Source organism: Hemicordylus capensis, chromosome 3, assembly GCF_027244095.1.
Source record: "Hemicordylus capensis ecotype Gifberg chromosome 3, rHemCap1.1.pri, whole genome shotgun sequence".
Taxonomy (NCBI): Eukaryota; Metazoa; Chordata; class Lepidosauria; order Squamata; family Cordylidae; genus Hemicordylus; species Hemicordylus capensis.
Window position 1 is genome coordinate 50121314 of NC_069659.1, and position 21020 is coordinate 50142333.

Sequence of the window (21020 nt, forward strand, 5' to 3'; positions counted from 1 at the left end):
TTCGGAAGTTACAGTAATTTCTATGGACTCATTATTAATAAAAATATTTATATACTGCTTTTCAATAACAAAAGTTCTCATAGCAGTTTACATAGCAAAAAGAATAAATGGTTCCCTGTCCCAAAAGTGTTCATAATCTGAATGCCCACCCCCACATAAAGCAACAGCTACAGAAGAAAATCTGTTGGGCCTAATTGGGACATTTGCTTTCCCACTGCTAAATATAAGAAAACCACTTCTTTTAAAAGGTGCCTCTTTGTCGAGTTAGCAAGGAATAGGTATTACACTTAATTCTATTAGAAACACTTTTCTGTTCCCTTTGGCTTTCTATATCATGAACTTCCCCCCTTGCTTCCTCCTACAGTTTGTTGGGCTCATTCAGAAGGAATAATCAGGTGTGAATCACTTTGTGATTAATGGGGTGGATTTTGTGAGGCTTGATATTGTTATTCATCTAAAGGATCCATTTGAAGGATCAGTAAATGTACATTTTATTCCCACAGAATACTGAAGAGTTATAGGAGGGAATGCTGCCTCCATGAAAATCTGTATATATAAAGCTACAGTTTATTGGGCTTATTCAGAAGGAATAATCTGGATATTGGATTCCTCTGAAGAAGGAAGGTTTCCTAAATGGGCTTAGTAAACTCCCAGGTCAGCCTATTAGGATCTTGTTTGCAGCTCCAAGACATATGTTCTAGCACATGAATGATTTTCAACACAACTCGCATTTGTCTTCTGGAACTGTCCCGAGTGTGCTACTGCACAATTGAGGATTGGAATTGCAACAAGTATTGTTCTACAGGACTTGTTTTCTGTAATTCAAAGGTTCACTTTTGTAAATGGAGGAAATAATGTTTATACATGTAGGTTTATCTGTGCATATTGAGAATATTATTTCAGTATATGAAAGTTTGCTTACAGAATTTATCGGGGGGGTTTCTTTTTTGTATCTTCATGATGTTATATATAGTTATTAATTATTTTTGTTGATTAGGTCTTATATAAGTTAGTTATATGTCAGGCTGTTATATGTTATTTTGGCTGTTACGGTTTATATGGGTTTCAATACAGCAATTCTATTCAGTAGATAGATGGAATGTGTATTTTGTTATGGGAACAATCTCACTGTTTTTTTTAATATACTGATTACATAGGTTTCCAGGTTGCAGTTCAATCCATGGCATTATAGCTTTACATCAGTTTTCTTTTTTTCATAACCAGCAGTGTGCATGTTATTTTTTTGGGGGGGGGGGTTGATAGTCACTACTAGCTGTTTGTAACTTCAGTGAACTTGCAATATATTTTTGGACATGCAGTGCAATCCTGAGCGTATTTACTCAGAAGTAAGCCACACTGTATTCAAGGAACCTTTCTCCCCTAGTGAGTTTGTTTAGGATTGCTTTATTAGTTTTGCTAGTCTCATGATCAGCAACTTAGAGTCTCAAAGTTTACACCTTTCAGGAAGCTAAACAAAAATTAAGAAATTAAAGCTATAATAATTCAACATCTGATAATTTTATTGAATCCTCTCCTTATGACAAACATGTGTAACTAGTTACATAGTTTTCCACACACTATATACAATATTTAACTCCTTTTTAATGTATAAAATGATCAATGTCGTGTTCAAGTACAAAAAGCACACAGGACATCAGCATTCTAAGAAATATAAAGTGCCTTCATTAGTCTCTAACCTGATTAACTGTTTGTGATATCATCAGTTCCCATGTTTCTTATTAAATCTAGATCCTGGGAAAATGTTTAGCAGTCCAACACCAATCATTCCAATACATTTCTTACTATACTGTACATGAACAGTACTTTGTTTTTTAAAAATTGGTCCATTTGCTAAAGCTAGTTTCCTATACAAACAAGGAGAAAGGCACCTTTGAAGAAAGGCTAGTGATAATCAGAAGCCCCATAAAGTCACAATCTTGGACAGTTTCAGTTAACAGATACACAGCATACATAGCACAGGCAGAATTACACAGTGAGGTTTTTTTTATTAGTGCACACTCATTTTACTGTGTTCCATTTTCCTGGAAGTATATTCAGAAAGCCTGTTAAACTTCCCAGTAACTGGTTATACATTGTTCTTTACTGTAACAAAGCATTCCTATCTCACAATACATGTACATAGCTATTGTCTTAGTGTGCTACAGATATAACTTAATCAGAAGACAACTAGATTTCCAGTTTTCCTTGAAGTCCATAAAACATCAAACCTGATTTTGTTTTGTTTACAAAGAACTCTGTACATTCATTGTACAAATCAGATGAATATTTTAGCTGTCAAAAAAAATTCAGGGATTGGACATTTTTAAACATTGTTTTTTATACACATATAGACACTACCTAAGAAATCCCTGAGAGCTGAAATGATAGTGGATGGGAGGAGGTAGTTATCATGACCTAAGAGCAAAACACCCATAAGAGCAACACACACATATAAAAAAAAGACATTTGGAACATTCCAATATAGACCTTCAAAACTGCATATATATATTTTAAGTTGTTGCATGCGCATTGGAGAAGAGCAAATGGAGAACCTTTACAAAACAATGTGTTGTATTGTTCATAATGTTTCAAACCTAGGCAAAACCAGTTTTTAAAATTTCTTCACATAGCTTTCCTGAAGCCTCTCACTGGAATTTGCATATCACATAATTACCAGACCACACAGTGTTCTTACACATTCACACCAACTATTCACAGTTCAGGAAATTGTTCACAAAGACATCAAGTGAATCAGGAGGATTCACAAGGCAGGAGGAGGTGAAATAATAAGTTTTATAAAGATTTCTTTATTAGGTGTGCAATTGGTTGCTGAGCAAAAGGTTGTGAGAAACAAGCAGTTTCACCACCAGTATCTTAATTCTTCTTAGTATTAACTTTTGGTGACATCATCAGCTTCCAGGCTTCCCACTTTTGGTCTTATTTAGGTGATCAAAGCTGCTTTGGAGCATAGAAAGGGAATTCTTTAACTGCAGAGATAAAATCCCACAAACATGAATTAAAAAAAAATATTCTCTCTCTCTAGCAATATTAGTTGCACACTAGCACACTGCTTAGTACAGATGTATTTGAACTATTTGCATGGCACTATACTTTAAAAACTCCCAAGGTGGCACCCACTGCCCTAATGGTTTGGGTCTCGGGTACCTAAAGGACCAGTTATTTCCATATTAATCTTCCTACTCACCATGGTCATGGAAGGGAACCCTGTTTCAAGTCCCACTACCATCTGGATCACAGGAAGCTGCCTTATACTGAGCCAGGCCATTGGTTCATCTAGCTCAATATGGTCTACACCAGGGATTCTCAATGTTGGGTCCCCAGATGTTCTTGGACTTCAACTCTCATAATCCCCAACCAAAGGCCACTGGGGCTGCGGTTATGGGAGTTGAAGTCCAATAACATCTGGGGACCCAACATTGAGAATCCCTGGTCTACACTGACTGGAAGTGGCTTGTCCAAGGTTTCAGGCAGAAGTCTTTTCCAGCCTTACCTGGAGATGCCAAGGACTGAACTCAAGACCTTCTGCCATCAAAGCAGATGTGCTACCACTGAGCTACAGCCCCATCCCCTGAGGTTAGGTTGGCAAGTACTTGGGACAAGACCTTCTTGGTGAAGGCACCCAGACTGCCCTAGGAGACCCTCTAGGCAACTTCCTCATCTTCAAGAAAGTGACAAATCTCTGAGCTCTCTCATCTTCAAGAAAGTGACAAATACTACCCATTTTCTTCATGCTTTTGAACAGAGTTGCTTCCTCTCCTAGATAGTATGCTATGTATGCTACATAATTTGTTCTTCTCTGTCATTTTTTCTTGATTAATGTTTTGTTTTTAGTTTAGTTTTCTTCATTTTGTTGTATTGTTATTATAAGCCACCTGGAAGGTCTTTCCAGACAAAAGGCAATAGCCAACACAAATAAAACCTAAGTTGTGACATATCTCAGCCTCAGTGCTTCCTTAGTTACAACACTTCTTTATTAAAATATCTCAAATTCTAGAATTTCCATATTATATTTAGCAGGTATGACCAGATAATCGGTGTTTGCATCCCATCCATCCATCCATCCATCCATCCATCCAATTCTCTAAGGCTTACCCATGGCTAATTCTGTGTGTGGCAGCTCTCACAAGAGTTCGCGAGCAGAAGCACCATGGTGATTGGGAAATGGGGATTCCATATGCAGATAGGGAGGAGGAGCTTGTGATAGTTAAAGTCAATTGGAATGCAACTGGTACTGGTTGGAAGATGTTCATGATTGCAGAGGAGAGGAACCTATATAAAAGGATAGTGGGCAGGGGTCTGCAAAGAGAGGGATCATGAGGGAGGAAAGAACCCCTTCAGAAGAAGGAGACTGCTGTTGTGTGAATTAGGTGAGGAAAGAAGATGAACAAGATCTGTTAACTCGGGAAGGGAGAGAGAGAGAGAGAGAGAGAGAAGGGAGGAGAAGAGTGAGTGGAGAAAGAAAGAGAAACAGAAGGGAGGGAAAGAGAGAAAGAAGGAAGGGCGAGGGACGGGCCTTTCAGCAGCCTGAGGGGAATGAGCGGACATGGCGGTGCCTCTTGGCAGCAAGGAAGGACCCAGTCAAGCAGTGCTGCTGTTTGGGGCTACTGAGGCCATTGGTGGAGGCAGGCAGGCAAGGGACAGGCCTGAGCCTGTCAGTGGTCTGAGGGGAACGAGCGGCCATGGCGGCAGCGAGGAAGGGCCTGGTCAACCGCTGCTGCTGCTCCTGTTGGGGGGAGGAGGAGCAGGGCTTGGGTAGGGAGGTCTCTGGGGATAGGGGGCTGCAGCTTGACCAATAGGCACCAGCAATGCTGCACCAGTGACCAAGAGGGGTGAGAGGGATGGAAGCAACTGTATGGAGAAACAGGAGTGTGGCTCTGGTGAGGGTGGAGCGATCTCTAAGGTGAGAGGGGCTGTGGCAGGGGGTGAGGGGAGCAATCAAGTTCTAGCCCACAGATGCTCTGCAGGGATTAAGCTAGTTCTCAGTAATTCACAACTGAAGCTGGGATGCCATAGCAATCCAAATGCTGTAGAGCAGGGATTCTCAAACTTGGGTCCTCAGGTGTTATTGGACTTCAACTCCCATAATCCCCAGCCTCAGTGGCCTTTGGTTGGGGATTATGGGAGTTGAAGTCCAACAACACCTGAGGACCCAAGTTTGAGAATCACTGCTGTAGAGCTTCTTTTAATTAAAGGTACTTGAAATCTACACATGATGCAATGCAAGTTTTGTTTTCACATGTAGAATAAACAAACACCCACCCCAAGACATAAGGAATAGGAACATCTACCTGTTCAAGCAATGCTATGGAATCTCTCAGCACCCCTTTCACATGCTGGACTTGGTCTGTATCATGTTGAGGGTTTCTCTCTCTTGATGCCATATTGAGGGCTAAACTGGGGTGAGGGGGAGAGAGAAATAGCAGCAGCTTTGGAAAAATGCAACCATTATTTGCCTTAAACATCTCTGGTTTCTCCCTCTATTTTATATTAGCCTTGTTAACATATGGCTAGCATGATCCACATGCATTTGGTTCCCAAATTAATGAACACAGTAATTATACCCTTAGATAAATCTGTAGGTAACACATACACCCATAACACATACAGATACAGTTATTCAAGCTGAAGGCTCAAAACAAAGCATTTCATCAAAAAGAATAGCCATTTCCATCTTCCATAAATGTAGGCCATGCCTATGTCACATTATAAGGAGTATCATGAGTGTGGTAATTCTTTTGCTGTTTGTCAGTCCCTCTGTTGCCTTCTCCTGCCCAGTGTCTGTCATGTGTTTGTGGTGAATCAGTGTAGCTGTCATGCAGCCAATCCAATATATGCTTACTTGGAAGTTAAGTCCCACTGAGTAAACTATTATTAAAGAGTTATACACTGCTTTTCAACAACATCAAAAAGTCCTCAAAGCAGTTTACACAGTAAAACACAGAATGGTTTTCTTTCCAAGAGGCTCAAACAGCCAACGTGGTGTAGTGGTTAGAGCGCTGGACTAGGACCGGGAAGACCGGAGTTCAGATCACCATTCAGCCATGATACTAGCTGGATGACTCTGGGCCAGTCACTTCTCTCTCAGCCTAACCTACTTCACAGGGTTGTTGTGAGGAGAAACTCAAGTATGTAGTACACCGCTCTGGGCTCCTTGGAGGAAGAGCAGGATATAAATGTAAAAAATGATAAATAAATAAATAAATTGCTCTCCTCCTGCTAAATATGAAAGAACCACCACTTCAAACGGTTTTTTAAAAAAAACCAGTTAGCAGGGAATTTTACTTACTCCCTAGTAGTTGCGCTTAGAGCCAGAGTCTATCAGCAAATGGGAGAGGGCAATCAAAACTATCACTAAATTTCCATGTTAAAAACACTTCCTGGCATTCTCTCAGTACCCTGTAAGGTAGACCAGTATTTATATCCCACCCCCTGGCCCCATAATGCAGATAGGCAGCTTAGGCCAAGGAGAATAGTAGTTTGCCTAAGGCCACCTCATGGGTTTGTGGCTGAAAGAGCTGAACTGGGTGGGGACTTTCCGATTCATAGCTAAGGCCTTAACAACAACACCAGTTCTGTATTATGAGATCAGTGTACTAGACAAGAATACGCACAATGTTCTGGTGAAGAACAAAACACTTTTAAAATAGAAATAACCAATGAAAATGACAAAATTCTAGGGCACATCCAGATAGCAACTTTCCATGCTCTTGGTGTGGCACTACAGTGCACCACTAGAACTATGGGAGGTGCCCTGAAGGAAGAAACACACACACACCCGCCAACCCAACACACACAATGGAAAACCAGCCATGCAAGTCTGCAGAGTCCACACAGTTCCCACATTCGTCCTTGCCATTCATATGGACTGGTGGGTGACTAGTGAGCCGTCAGTATTTCAAGAACTGAAACTGGCATACAGTCCTCAAAATCATAACCTTCTGCATGTGCCCCAAGACTTAACATTTGAAATAGTTGAAAGTCATCTTTAAAAAACTAGCATAAAAGTGAGCCCTCAAAACTATACCTACAAAACTTCAGATTGAAAATGACAAAAGGGACAAAGTGAAATACACCAGTGTAGTGTAGTGCAGGCGCGGAGCCAGCCGAGCAGCGGCCTGCGTCCAGCCCCACTCGGCAGCCCCCTTCGCGTTCGCCCATGCGCATGACATCACACACACGGGGCGTGGCTCGGGCTCCAGATGACCGTGCCCCCTTTGTGTGTGACATCACACACAAAGGGGGCGTGACCTGAGCTGCCAAGAGCCCGAATGAGCTCTCAACACGTCATTTCAGGCAGCATCAGCTGCCTGATAGGACCTTTCCCCCTTTCTCTACCTCCAGAGAGGGAGAGGAAGGGAAAAACGTTCTATCGGGCAGTTTGCACTACCTGAAATAACTAGCAGATAGTTCGCCCGGGCTCTCGGCGGCCCGGGTGTGGGAGGGGGGAGTTCGCTCTGGGCTCCTCTGGAGCCTGAGCCAGAAGGCTCTGGCGGCCTTTTCCACTGGCGGCCTGGGTTCTTTGAACCCATTTGCCCAATGGTGGCTCCGCCCCTGATGTGGTAGTTAGAGTGTTGGACTAGGACTGGGAAGACCTGAGTTCAAATCCCCATTCAGCCACGAAACTCACAGGGTGACTCTGGGCCAGTCATGTATCTCTCAGCCTAACCTACCTCACAGGGTTGTTGAGGATAACTATAACCATGTACACTGCTCTGTATTCCCTAGAGAAGGGATCCTCAATGTTGGGCCCCCAGATGTTCTTGGACTTCAACTCCCATAATCCCCAGCCAAAGGCCACTGGGCCTGGAGATTATGGGAGCTGAAGTCCAAGAACATCTGGGGGCCCAACGTTGAGGATCCCTGCCCTAGAGGAAGAGTGGAATATAAATGTAATTAATTAAGTAAGTAAGTAAGTAAGTAAATAGGAATGTGAGACATCTGCAATTCAAAAGGCAGGAGGAGGGAAGGAGCGAGCATATAATATCCAGCACCAAAAAATAGATGTCTGCATTAAGAAAAGCCATAGACCTGTACCATCACATACTTTCCTTTTAAATCCTAGGCCAGGGGTTCCCAACCCTGGCTCCCCAGATGTTGTGGGACTACATTTCCCAACATCCCCAGACACACTGGCAGAAAGCCATTGTGGCTGGGGGGTGATAGGGACTGCAGTCCCACTTCATCTGGGGACCGAAGGTAGGGAAGCCCTGGCCTAGGCCTTCAGGTCCAAACTGCAGTTATCTGAATCACTCACTTTACAGATCCTTCTTCCTGAAGCTGAACACGATAAAATGACTGAGCTGCATGTTCAATCTTAGACAGTTTGAGAAAGAGTGTCACATTCAGCAAAACCAGCAAGAGTAAGCTGCAAAGGAAAACAAACAAAAACAAAACAGATTGTCTTATCATGGTTCCTTTCTTGTCCATAGCATCAAGTTGCCTAGAAGTAAAGCACACTCCAGGTGAAAGAATTAAGATGATAAAAAATGAACATCAACAACATCTTCCTGACAATCTTAGCAAGATGGGAATAAGGCTGTTGTTGAAGAGGCAAGAGAATAACATTCTTTCTTCTTTTAAAAGGTATTTTGTAGCAAACAGAATTTCAGAACTGGATATGGAGATCGGGATTCAAATCCAAGATCAGCCATGAAGCTGGCTCTCAAGTTAACTGACCTCACAAGGCTGTAGGAAGGATAATACGGGGTAATTCCCAGTGATGCCAACCCAGTGCCTTTGAAGGAAAGGTGAAGGAAGGAAATACATATGTGACAGATAATGAGGTCATTTACAAAATTGAAAACTGTGTTATATCCAGTTTTGGGAACTGTGTGTGGAAGCAAGGTAGGTGGAAAACCTGGGTAGAAGTGATTGTGTGGAAGCAAGGTAGGAGGAAAAGCTACTCAGGTTTTCCCTCCTACCTTGCTTCCACACAGTCACTTCTACCCAGGTTTTCCTCTTACCTTGCTTCCACACAACCAAAAGTTGGGAGCACAAACACCTCCCAAACAGTGTGTGAATGACCATGATGTGTATTCTCTCTCTCTTTTGCTAGTTGGAGTTCTTCCACGAGAAAAAGTGGAAGAAAAGCAGGATAGAACAATTTAAAAATAAATGTCGCATTTGCCCAGTTTTCTATGAGTAAAAGACCTAGAAGAGTTAACCAACTGAGCAATTCAAGCTATTTTACTGAATGTGAAACTTAAGAGGTCACCTTTTAAAATGTCCTGTACTCCCAACTATGTTATACTTCTGATTACTCTATCAGTAATCAGTACTGCTAGAGATGTTCCACTGCACATCCAATTATAATGTATGAGCAAATCATTCCTGATATAAGCTAAGTAAGGTGTGCACACACAGATCTGCTGGGAGCTAAAATTGAGGGGGGGGGGCTATGAGGAGGATTCCACCTTGTATAAATATACCAGGGATCGGAATGACCTCTTGCCTTTTGACAGACCAAGCCAGCAGGGGCTAGAGGGCTGTGCGTGTATGCTACCAGCCAACACTGGCAGCAGATAGCAAGAATACAGGTGCAATTGCTCAAGTGGCTTGGGCAAGGAGTCAGGCTAAAGGCAGGGGCAGGATTGGGCTCAAAGGATATGTACTCTCAGGCAAGTCCAGTTTCTACCATCTAAAAGATCACTAAAGCTCTGAGGGGGACTGCCCTTTCACAGTTTAAAAGATCACAGTTGGGGGTCAAGCGGCTTTGGGGGAAGGGTTTCCTTTGAATGTTGAGAATTTTCATGGGCCCCTGGTTGTGCTATGAAATAGCATCCTATATATTAAGATAACTGTAAGGTATTTTTTCAACAAACAACTAAAACTATGTATTTGTTTTCTATGTATTCTATGCCAGTGGCCTCCATATCGCTGGCCCAAATGCTACTATGGTATATTATTAAGTTCGTCTTAGCACTTGTGCCATAACAACCAAACAATAAAGCTTTAAGGTAAATGAAGTACTTACAAGATACTCATTACTACTATGATGGCGATGGTCTTGTTTGTAGCATCCCTTTTGGGTCCTGTTAGGTAAGAGAGGCAAATTATAAGCCTGCCGTATTCCTTTTACTAAATCAAATTAAACTTACTTCAATGTGCACCTTCCTAAAGAAGGTCTGACTTATTTCCAGTGGTGTGACAAACTTAGGTTTTGTCTGAATGGGGAGCTTACTGCATATATGTGTTTTTAAAATGGAATTTTGGTGCATACAAATCTGGATTTGATTTATAGAGCAAGGAACTGGACAACTACTCTTACTGTGCTAATAGCTGCTCCAGATTAAGAGGGATTAAAATCAGGGGTGTGCACAGACTGTTTGACATGGTTTGGTCCAAATCTGGACCAAATTTGGACCGAACTGCACGTATGTGACCATTGGCTGGGTCAGTTGGTTCGATAAACCTGTTTGAAGAGGCTCAGTTCACAATCAAACTGTTTCTGAACATCTCTAGTTAAAATTCCAACACTGCAATGAACTATGTAGAATTTTATTGCACACAGAATCCTGCATTAACTTCAGGGCTCTGCCATTACGGCTACAGCATATGGCTAGACCCTGTCATATGCTTTATCTTTCCTTGATCATTCCCCTTTGTGAACATTGTCTTTGTTCACAACTCCAAGCCTATGTCCCAGCATAAGATGTTTTTCTGACTAATTCAGGGCTTTTCTCCAATATAATTGCCAAATTAATTATTTTATTGTGCAAATTTTGCTACAAATAATCTTACAGTTGTTACTATACAAATATACAAATTAAATAACAGTCAGTAATGGTGGTATGAAAAGCTAGTAATAGAAGTGTGATACAACAATACCACCCAGTCATCTACAGTACATCCTCATATATTCAGACACTATGAGATGTAAAATGCATATCAGATATGGAAATGTGAAATTACCACCAAGAAAACAAATTCCATTGGCTACACAGATCAAGATTTCCCAAAACAGAACCAAGCAACACTACAGTGCTAATATAAACTTCATATTGGAACGAATGATCAGACTGCCATCCTAAAGACAATATGAAGTATGAAGCATGCTCTGGACCTGCAGAATGACAGCAGCACTGGATGCATTCTTCTACTTATGCACTTAATTCTTTCTTGATCCCTGCATGCAGCATTCAGACTACATTACATTCGTGTCTACACACAGACAACTTGGTGCCCATTAAACATTTGAGTGCAAATTAGGGGCCTGATAAAGCAAGGTAGAGTAGGTACACTTGTGTGCATTTCCTCTTGGACTGAAGTGTTGCCCATCATCACATCTCTTTTGTTGACCACATGGTCTTCTAAAACATTTTCTAATATTCAGATTTCCTGTCCTGGCTGAGGAGTATGTATCATGGCTGCAACATGCATTGAGGCAAATATACTCATCTGGAAAGTTGGAGCACTGGTGGTTAAGAATCTAGGAAATAACTTAAAACTACTGAAAGACCAGTTGGTATTAACCAATACAAGCCATCTGTGGCATGCTCAAGGGTGTGTTCTTGGAGGGAAGCTACACATGTTCAGCAGTTACTAATTTAAGTTGCTTCACTAAGTTTATCTTTCTTGGTACACTGTACCATATGTTCCTCTAAATATTCAATCATCTTCTAAAGCAGCCAGTACATGGCCATGTGCAATTCCTAATATGACATGGATAGCATATATTGAGAGGGAAAATGGGCAGCAAGATGAGTTTTGATAGTCCATAAATTAAACAGTCCTGAGCCGGAGAAAGACTTAGCTTAGCTAGCCAGCTTCAGAAAAACATTTAGATAGTGGGTCCAGGAGAAAAATAACCCCATAGCTGCATAAATGATGAAATGCGTCCAGAGGTGTGTATGCAAGTTACTTGGAACATCAAACCCAAATGCTCTGCACATTTTTTCAGTCACTGGTCTAATCCTGTCTGACCAAGAATCTTCTGAATGTTTTGCAACACAGGTATTACCACTGCTGCATTACAGACTGAGAGCAAGTTCCATAAGCGGATTAAGATTAATCAGAGATGTTGCAAAACATGCAAGTACAGTTTTAGCAATATTATTTACCAAGTGAATACTCTGCACAAATGGAAAGATAGCCACCTAGTCTTAACTGCACATTATTTCCAGTAGGGCTGCCATGTGGAAAAGAGGATGGGTCTCTTCTACCTCACAGAAGAGGGAATTTGAGCAAGTGCAGCTTTTCATTTTCCTGAATGCTAAGTTGTACCTGCTGAAATTCCTGCTTCTATGCATCTCTTGAAAGAACAGGGTACCTTTCCTCGTTTCCATATGGCAGACCTATTCCAGGGGCACAAATTATTTATTTATTTGATTTCTACACTGCCCTTCCAAAAATGGCTCAGGGCGGTTTACACAGAGAAATAAATAAAGAAATAAGATTGATCCCTGTCCTCAAAGGGCTCACAATCTAAAAAGAAACATAAGATAGACACCAGCAACAGCCATGCAGAATGGCTTCCTGCACTCCAGTTCAGCGCTATTGCATTAAAATGGGAAGCATGGAAGCGAGTACCTATAGGAAAGGGAGAGCATATATTTTGCGTGCAGAAGGTCCCATGTTCAATCAACATTTCAAGATAGGGTTCAAAGCAACTCATGTCTGAAACTTTAGGGAGCTGCTGCTAGTCTGTATAGGCAACAGCAAGTTAGACGGATCAGTGGTTTGACTCAGTATAAGGCAACTTCATAGGAAAAAGGCACTACTTTACATAGGGATTTTGTATGCCAGCAGCAAACACCTTGTGTGTGAACACTGTAGGTGTTCATAGCTTGGGGTAGCCTAGATCTGCCCTGTGTATACAGGCAATAAATCTACACGAGCTGTTCCCAGTAGCTATATGTGCTCCTAAAATTCCTTTAGTCTGGTTAATGATCAAAGTAAGTATTCCTGCTTGTACATACCTACATCACCATGGGAAGGCAAACCTGTGTCCCCAGAAGAGTACTGTGACGAGCGTTTAGGAAGCATTTCCATATTGCGTTGTAAAGTCCATCTCCTCCTCCTTAGGACACCATGTTTTGCTGAATCCTCTATAGGTTTGTTTATTGCATATTCTTCCATTAGCAGTTCTGATTCTGCAATTGGAAACAGCCTTTTCAACTCTATCTTGTCCACTTTATTTTAAGCCATAACAATTCAAAATATATATGCATTTCATCTTGGTATTTTCCTCCATATTTAAATGGTTACTTGTGACTATATTTTCAAAAAGCCAATCATACTAATGTTGCCTTTAAGGTGGCAGACAAAGACAAAACCAGCAAGACAAGTTTTTTAAATAATTGGGCCAACATTTGATGCAACAAAAAAGATTCACACAGAAATGAGCAGGCTGATTTACCTGCTCAAGCTATGTTTGTGGCATATGAGAACATACTGTAGTTGCATTGGAGGTGGAATAAGGTTCTGTTACTGCCCTAATCTCAGGTTGTCAGAGGCGTGCATGCACACATGCACAAGCAACATCTGGTAAGTTCTAGGCTTTATGACAGTAAGTGTGAGAAAGGGGGGATTGTTTGATTTATGAGACAGAAGAGGGTAGTTGCCAAATTAAAGCAACAGTGTATAAAATAGTCTGTCTGAATGTGAAAACTTTTACATTGGGGAGACAGGGAGACTCCTGTTTTTTTTAAAAGGTATAAAGAGCATTTGGCAGACATGCAACATAATAAAAACTGTTTGGAACCCTAGGCAAAGCATATGAGGGAAAAACAAAGGAGGAGTTGGGAAACAAAGATGTTTGTTTTGCATACAGTAAAGCTTAAAATTAAAGAGGCCATGTATATTGAACAGCTGCAATCAACTATTAATGTTAAGAAAGAGGCAATGCAATTTATTGGTCTATAAAAGGGTTAACATTTGTTCTTCAGAGTCATCCCCTTCTCTCCCCTGTTCTTGGATTGGTTATTTAGTTTCAGCTGCTGTATTTAATCTCAAGGGTTTCCAGCTGTTTGAGAAGGAGCATTGACAATGATGTTTTAACACTGAAATGCATTTACACAAGTTTGTAAGATCTTTGTTTTTATCTGTTTTAACTATGCATTAAAGAGGTCTTAAAATCTTGGTTGGAGTAAGGGAGAATGTGTAGATCCTCACCACTATAGTGCCATGTGCAGATGGATAACAATGTTCTAATGAGCTGCTGTATAGTCACTATGAAAAACAAATGGTTTTTTGGGTATCTGCCTGAGGAACTTAAAATGTCAGGGACAAGTGGGATCAATAAAATGAACAGAGTGTTTTAAAAAGCCAGGAAAAACTAATATTTTTCTTAGTATAATTTTGAGAGAAATGCCATTAAACATTCCTCTGGGGGGGAGGAGCCAATATGGCAACGTGAAAGCATCTGGGTCCGTTAGCTCCATTTAGTGGGAACTTTCTTTGCTCATTTGTTTGGATTTTAAACCTTATTTTTTATTCTCCCTTGGTCTGCTTATGCTGTTTTATACTTGGATTATTTTGGAGGAGGAGATATTTTATTTTGGTTTTTTTCTCTCTCCTCAATTTGTGTTTTTCTGTTTGTGGTCTGCCTTCTGGAGTAGTAGTTGTATTTTAATCGGCTGGAGCACTGTTTGAATAGCCAGCTGACCAACTGCCTAGATTGTGCTTTTGTGGGGGGATAATTTGGCTTTTTTTGAAGAAGCAACAGATTACCCTCTTGTTGAAAACATTTGAGTCAATTTAAATAATGAGATCTTTTAAAAGGCCAGTCCAGAAGTGCCAGGACCGGGCGGGGGGGGGATGAAGCAGATGTGTCTGGATGAATTTATAACAACAAAAGATAACAACAAGATAACAAAAGAGATTGTAAGTTTGAACTATTCTGTTCCCACATTGAATGGATTCACACTCTTGGAGCAACAGGAACTTGAGCTAATAGAAGCAGCAACAGTTATTAAAGACAATTGCAGGGAAATGACACTTTGGTAAAATGATAAAGAGACTTTAATGGGCATATCTCCTACACATTGAAGGACTGGGTCCAGGAGGGTGTCCTAAATTATCTGTAGATTTTATCAGAGATCAGTGTTTGTTAACAACACAGTTGACTCAGTTTTCCAAAATCTAAACTTAATTAGTCAGAAGCTTGACTGTGTTATGACTTCTGTTGATGCCCTTGTGCAAAAGCATCTAATTAGTACAACTAATTCTACCATGAAGACTTTTGCAAACAGAAATGCTCTAGGTAAAGAGAGTAACTTTGGCAAAACGAATGATACCAGGATTCTAAAGACAAAAAAGATTGTGCTACAGATAATTACAAACAGATATAATGTGGGGAGGTGCTGGTCCACTTGGAAGGCAAGTGAATTCTTAATTAGAATACTCATTAAGACAATTAATTTGTTGTCACCTTCAGAGTGTTGATATTCTTGCTATTGATTGGATGCCATATTCTCCAGTGTAAAAGAATTCTGTTAACTTTCAGTCAATCTGTTATTCCTTTGTTGCTGCTGAAAATGAGAACCTTCCTGACTAGCTTTCATATTTTGCCTGTTTGAGTTTTTCAAAGTAATTCCATCCACACTTTAATGCCCTTAAAGGTTAACATTGTAAGACCTCAGTCAGTTAGACTGAATATACCCAATTCTGATAAGCTTACTACAGAAAACGCTCCCCCACAGCCAACTGCTGAGATGGACTTGCATGAACAAAATGTGTTGAGCATCTTAGAAGAACTTTTGGACAGTCTCTAGGATGACAATCTAACTTTACCCTCTGATGACTTGGAATAGGAGATGCAGCAGGGAATTAATGGAATCAGTGGAAATTTGCTTAGCCTCAAAAAAGCTCTGTCTACAGAGCCCTCTTGCAAAACATGGCCAACACCAAGCCAAGAGTAAATTAACTGATATTTTTGGAACTACAATTTCTGGCCAAATGGAGGTTGCAGTGCAACAAGATCAATTTGCCTTAACTAATGTCACCTTAGATAAGGATTTAATAGATCTCTTTAACTCTGAATATATACAGATGGATTCCCTTACTGAATGCCCTCCCACGCCATTGACTATCAATGAGCAGACAAATGTGGGAGAGGATGTTCTGAAATCTGCTGAGCTCTTGGAGGAAGCTTTATGAATAAAGCAGAGCTTTTAATGGAACTACAAATAGAGACCATGAGTCAAGACAGCCAGTAAATAAAAAGTGTGGATGGGTTTGATGCAGAAGTATATAACATATAATGTTATGTTATATAATGTAGATATAAGTATATAATGTTGGAGCAGCTTGAGAATCAGGATGGAAAGTCCTTCTGATTTACTAAATATTTCCCCTATACTCCTTGAAAATCATAATTCCCAGACAGGGGAAGTTCCAGAGACCAATATGAATTGTCCCATCCCTGAGGGTCCTGAGAATCCCCTACTTGTTCCTTCATGGGGCTGGGAGGTGGACTCACATGCCATTTACAATGCTCTCCTGGAGTCTAGTTCGCAAGACCTGAAAGACTCTAAGCCTTTAGATCAAGAAATTTGTGAGGCAAGTGCTTTTGGAGGACACTCTCCAAGTCTCTTTTCTAGTCTGCGAGGCCTTCCAAAGCCCTTTGACACATACATACAATGTCTACTTCAACAGGTCATAATCAGGTGGAGGCTTTGGATGATGCCAAATTCCCCTTACATAAGAACCCTGAGATTGCAGAGTCTTTACAGATTTGCTCCTGAGCAGAATGACTCATAGGGGCTCAATGACAGCTTGACCTCCTGTCTTGGAATATTGTAGGGTGGAAATGGAAAAACAAAGACCCTATGTTTGTCAACTATCTTTTAAAGTTCAATTTTATTGTTTTGCAAGAGACATGGATTCTAGATGAACCAATGATAGATGGATTTGTTTCTTTTCCCCTTCAAGCTACATAGGGGGTTGGTAGAGGAAGGCTATATGGAGGCCTTGGTCTCCTTGTTTCAATGGCATTATGTGCATCTATTTTCAGGTTAGATTCCTTTGAACATTATGCTATGGCAGTTTTGATTAATTTTAACAGTCTTAGTTTTGTTTTAATCAACATTTATTCCCCCGCTCTCCTGCACGTATTTGTGCACAGACTAAGGATTTATGGTCAAAATTTCAAAACTACTTGTCAGAAATATTCTCTCTCCCATCCATCTGTAGTTGCTGTTATAGGAGGGAATGTTAATGCACCTATAGAGACAGATGATCAATCGCTATATGCTAAGTTTGCATTATGCTCACCCAATTATAAGTCCGTCAATCTAAAGACACTGTTGCAAATTTTTCAGGCCTATACCTGTACCAAGTTTTTAATAATCTTGATCTCCTTTTCTTGAATGGGGCTATGACTATTGATTTTCCAGGTAAATTTTCTTTCTGGTTGGGGAAAAAAATTAGTACCCCTTATCACGTAGCTGTATCACAGAATTCATTAAGGCGTACTATCAAATTCCAAATTGATAGTAGAATTGAAAGTGATCATCTTCCGTTAATTCTGATTCTACTGCCCCTTGACACGTGTTCAAGGACCTAGTAGTGCTCCCAGATCTTATTGAGGGAGCCACCTTTCTACGTGTAAGATGGGATAAACAGCTTGAAGAAAAAACTACAGTCATCCTGAATTCTGGTTGCTGTTTGCAGATCCAGGCATCTCTTGTCAATGACCCAGAGGCTAATGCTTTAGAATTATATGATAGCCTTATTCAATCTTTTCAACTATTTTAACTCCATCTCACACAAGGAGGCACCCCTATAGAAATCTCCGCTCGCACCACTGGTTTGATCAAGAATGCTACAGAACAAAACCTTGTCAACATATACATGAAATACAGGGAGAATTCCTCGATAGTAACTCTTCAGAGCTTGTTGAGTTTGAAAAAGCAATATCAACTTCTAAGATCTTTAAAAATGAGTGCAGGCAGAGCTTCATGGTAGCAATCCATAGCGGCCTCTCAGGCCAAAAATTCAACTCTTTTTTGGTGCTATGTGACTATGAATCCTACATGGGATCCTTCCTGTTTGGATTGTATTATCCTGTCCACTGTATGAGAGAGTCATTTTTATAGTCTTTACTCAAGGGAGGAAAATCACATTTTTAGTTTAGATCCAACTGCTGACTTGCTTCCAGAATGGCCTCTTGTAACACCAGCCAAGATTTCAAATTTGGTAAAATAGCTGAAGCCCAGAAAGGCCCCAGGCTATGATCGTATTCTCCCAGAGTTTATTTAAAATAATATTGAATGGTGGGTCTCTGTTTTGGCCTCACTTTTCACTTTTATCTATCAATCAGCATGTATCCCAAAGGACTGGAGTATTGCTATCATTGTCCCCATTTACGAAAAAGGGAAAAGTGATCTTCCCTCCAATTATCAACCAATAAGCCTTTTGAGCATAAGTAAGAGCTATGCTAGGCATTTATACAAAAGGTTGCTAGGTTGCATAGACTCTGAAAATATTCTAGCACCAGAACAGGCTGGTTTTCGGCCTGGTAATTCACCACGGTCTCAGGCCTTGATTCTACAGCATCTGATAGAAAAATATATTTCAAATCCAAAAGGCTATGCTGTGTTTGTTGACCGTAGATCTGCATTTGATTCAGTATCTAGGGAGAAGCTGTGGTGCATTCAGTATCTAGGGAGAAGCTGTGGTGAAACTTCAAGCATCCACTATTGATCCTTACTTACTTTTGTTAATATATAAATTGCACCAGGACACCTACTTAAAAGTTAGATACAATGCGGCAGGTTATCTCCCTAAAGACATTCCATCAAACAGAGGCATGAAGCAAGGACGTATTCTGGCTCTGTTATTATTTCATTTTTATATAAACTCTATGGTTGCCTCTCTGACTCATTCAGACTTTCATTCTCCAAACCTGTAAACCTGTAACAGTGCTTTTTTTATGCAGATGATGCTGTACTACTGAAGACTCTTATTGACCTGAGAAGAGCATTTAATTCCCTCGCTTCTCACTGTAAAGATCATGCTCTGCAGATTAATTACTCTAAAACACAGATCATGAGGTTTGCTAAGCACCCCAAACTCTTATGTTGGTCTATTGATGGGCATAAGCTCGAGCAGGTTAGTTGTTATAAGTACTTAGGTATTGTATTTCATTCCACCATTAGTTGTTGACTCCATCAAGAATATGTCATTCAAAATACTCAAATGTCATCATTGGCAATATTGGCGTTTTTCTACTCTAGAGGCGGTCTTTTTATTCTGGCAGCCATGAGACTTTTTGAAGCCATGGTATTAGCTCATTTGCTCTATGAAGCACAGCTCGGCTTTTATTCTAACATCCAAGTTGTAGAAGCTGTTCAATCTAAATTTCTTAGAAAGCTATTTCAAGTACTATGAGACATATCTAACGCCGCTCTGAGTGTGGAGGCAGGTTTGATAAATGTTGAGTCTAAAATCTGGCTTTTAATATTTACATTTTGGCTCAAAATAAACCTTAATCCCACTGGATTGTTACCGCTCATATTAGCAGATAAATTCACTTCCAACTGGGAGAAGGAACTTAAAAGGTAATTGTTTTCCTATATGTTTGCTCCACAGTCATTGTTGGTTATGAATTTTGATCAAGCTAGTCTGTCACTCTCCCAAAGAATTTGTGACATAGCATGGGAATCCAATAGAAGTTTTTTTATCAAGGAGATTAATGGTGGGTAACCAACTATTGAATATGAAACCTGCTAATTATTTAGATAAGCTTACAGTAGCAAAATATCATAAAGCCTTCACACTAGCATGCTTTGATGTTTTACCTTCAGCTGTGTTTGAAGGCAGGATCAAAAAATGTCCCTTACATGCAGCGGTTTTGTCCTTGCAACCACATGTAGATATTAAAAAGCTACCAATGCTTTTTAATATCTACATGAAACCGCTGGGTGAGGTCATCAGGAGATTTGGTGCAGGGTGTTTCCAGTATGCTGATGACACCCAAATCTACTTTTCCTTTTCATCTGTATCATCAGGAAATGGTGTTCATTCCCTAAATGTCTGCCTACAGGCAGTAATGGGCTGGATGAGGGATAACAAAATGAAACTGAATCAAAGCAAGACGAAGGTGCTAATTGTAGAGGCTTAGAATCTGAGGAATGAGTTAAATCTCCCTGTTCTGGATGGGGTTACACTCCCCCAGAAGGAGCAGGTGTGCAGCTTGGGAGTACTCCTGGACCCAGGCTTCACCCTGGTATCTCAAGTGGAGGTCATGGCCAGGAGTGCTTTCTATCAGCTTCGGCTGATTCAACAGTTGCGTCCATTACTTGAAGAGGACGACCTCAAAACAGTGGTGCACCAGCTGGTAACCTCCAGGCTTAACTACTGCAATGTGCTCTATGTGGGGCTGCCTTTGTACGTAGTTTGGAAATTTAAGTTAGTTCAAAATGCGGCAGCCAGATTGGTCTCCGGGGCAACTCGGAGAGACCATATAATGCCTGTTTTGAAACAGCTATACTGGCTGCCGATATGTTTCTGGGCAAAATACAAAGTGCTGGTTATTACCATTAAAGCCCTGAATGGCTTAGGCCCAGGTTACCTTAGAGAGCGCTTTCTTCCACATGATCCCCACCACATGTTAAGGTCATCTGAGGAGGTCTGTCTCCAGTTACGACCAGTGTGTCTGGTGGTGACTCAGAGGCAGGCCTTCTCTGTAGCCGCTCCTGGTCTGTGGAATGCACTCCCTGCAGAAATCCGTAATTTGAACTCTTTATTGGCTTTTAGGAGAGCCCTTAGCACCTGTTTGGCCTGGCCTTCCAGGGTTTTTAAACTGTTGTAAAGGGTTTTTAATGTTGTAACCTGGTTTTTCAGGATTTTAAAATTGTTTTCATTGTTTAATTGTTGTTTTATGGTGTTTTTATAATCACTGTTTTAATTGTTAATTGATTTTAACTGTTTTGTTTTAACTGTAAACCACCCTGAGCCATTTTGGAAGGGTGGTATAGAAACTGAATCAATCAATCAGTATACTGTACTTTCTACAAGGAAAGTATGAACTATGAACTAATAGTGCCCCTCCTAGC

At 40.6% G+C, this 21020-nt stretch overlaps 1 protein-coding gene across 8 annotated transcripts in view; it reads right to left on the reverse strand.

Moving 5' to 3' along the window:
- Positions 1-1498: 1498 nt before the first annotated feature.
- The window catches only part of GRAMD1C (GRAM domain containing 1C), a 118521-nt gene continuing 98999 nt past the window's right edge, over positions 1499-21020 (reverse strand). For all 8 annotated transcript variants that reach the window (XM_053305881.1, XM_053305878.1, XM_053305879.1 and 5 more), the window contains 5 exons: positions 12939-13112; positions 9995-10052; positions 8276-8386; positions 5310-5415; positions 1499-2987 (listed from right to left, as the gene is read on the reverse strand). In XM_053305881.1, the coding sequence (XP_053161856.1) occupies positions 2910-2987; positions 5310-5415; positions 8276-8386; positions 9995-10052; positions 12939-13112 (527 nt within the window). In that variant the 3' untranslated portion in view covers positions 1499-2909. The remainder of the gene's footprint in view (positions 2988-5309; positions 5416-8275; positions 8387-9994; positions 10053-12938; positions 13113-21020) is intronic.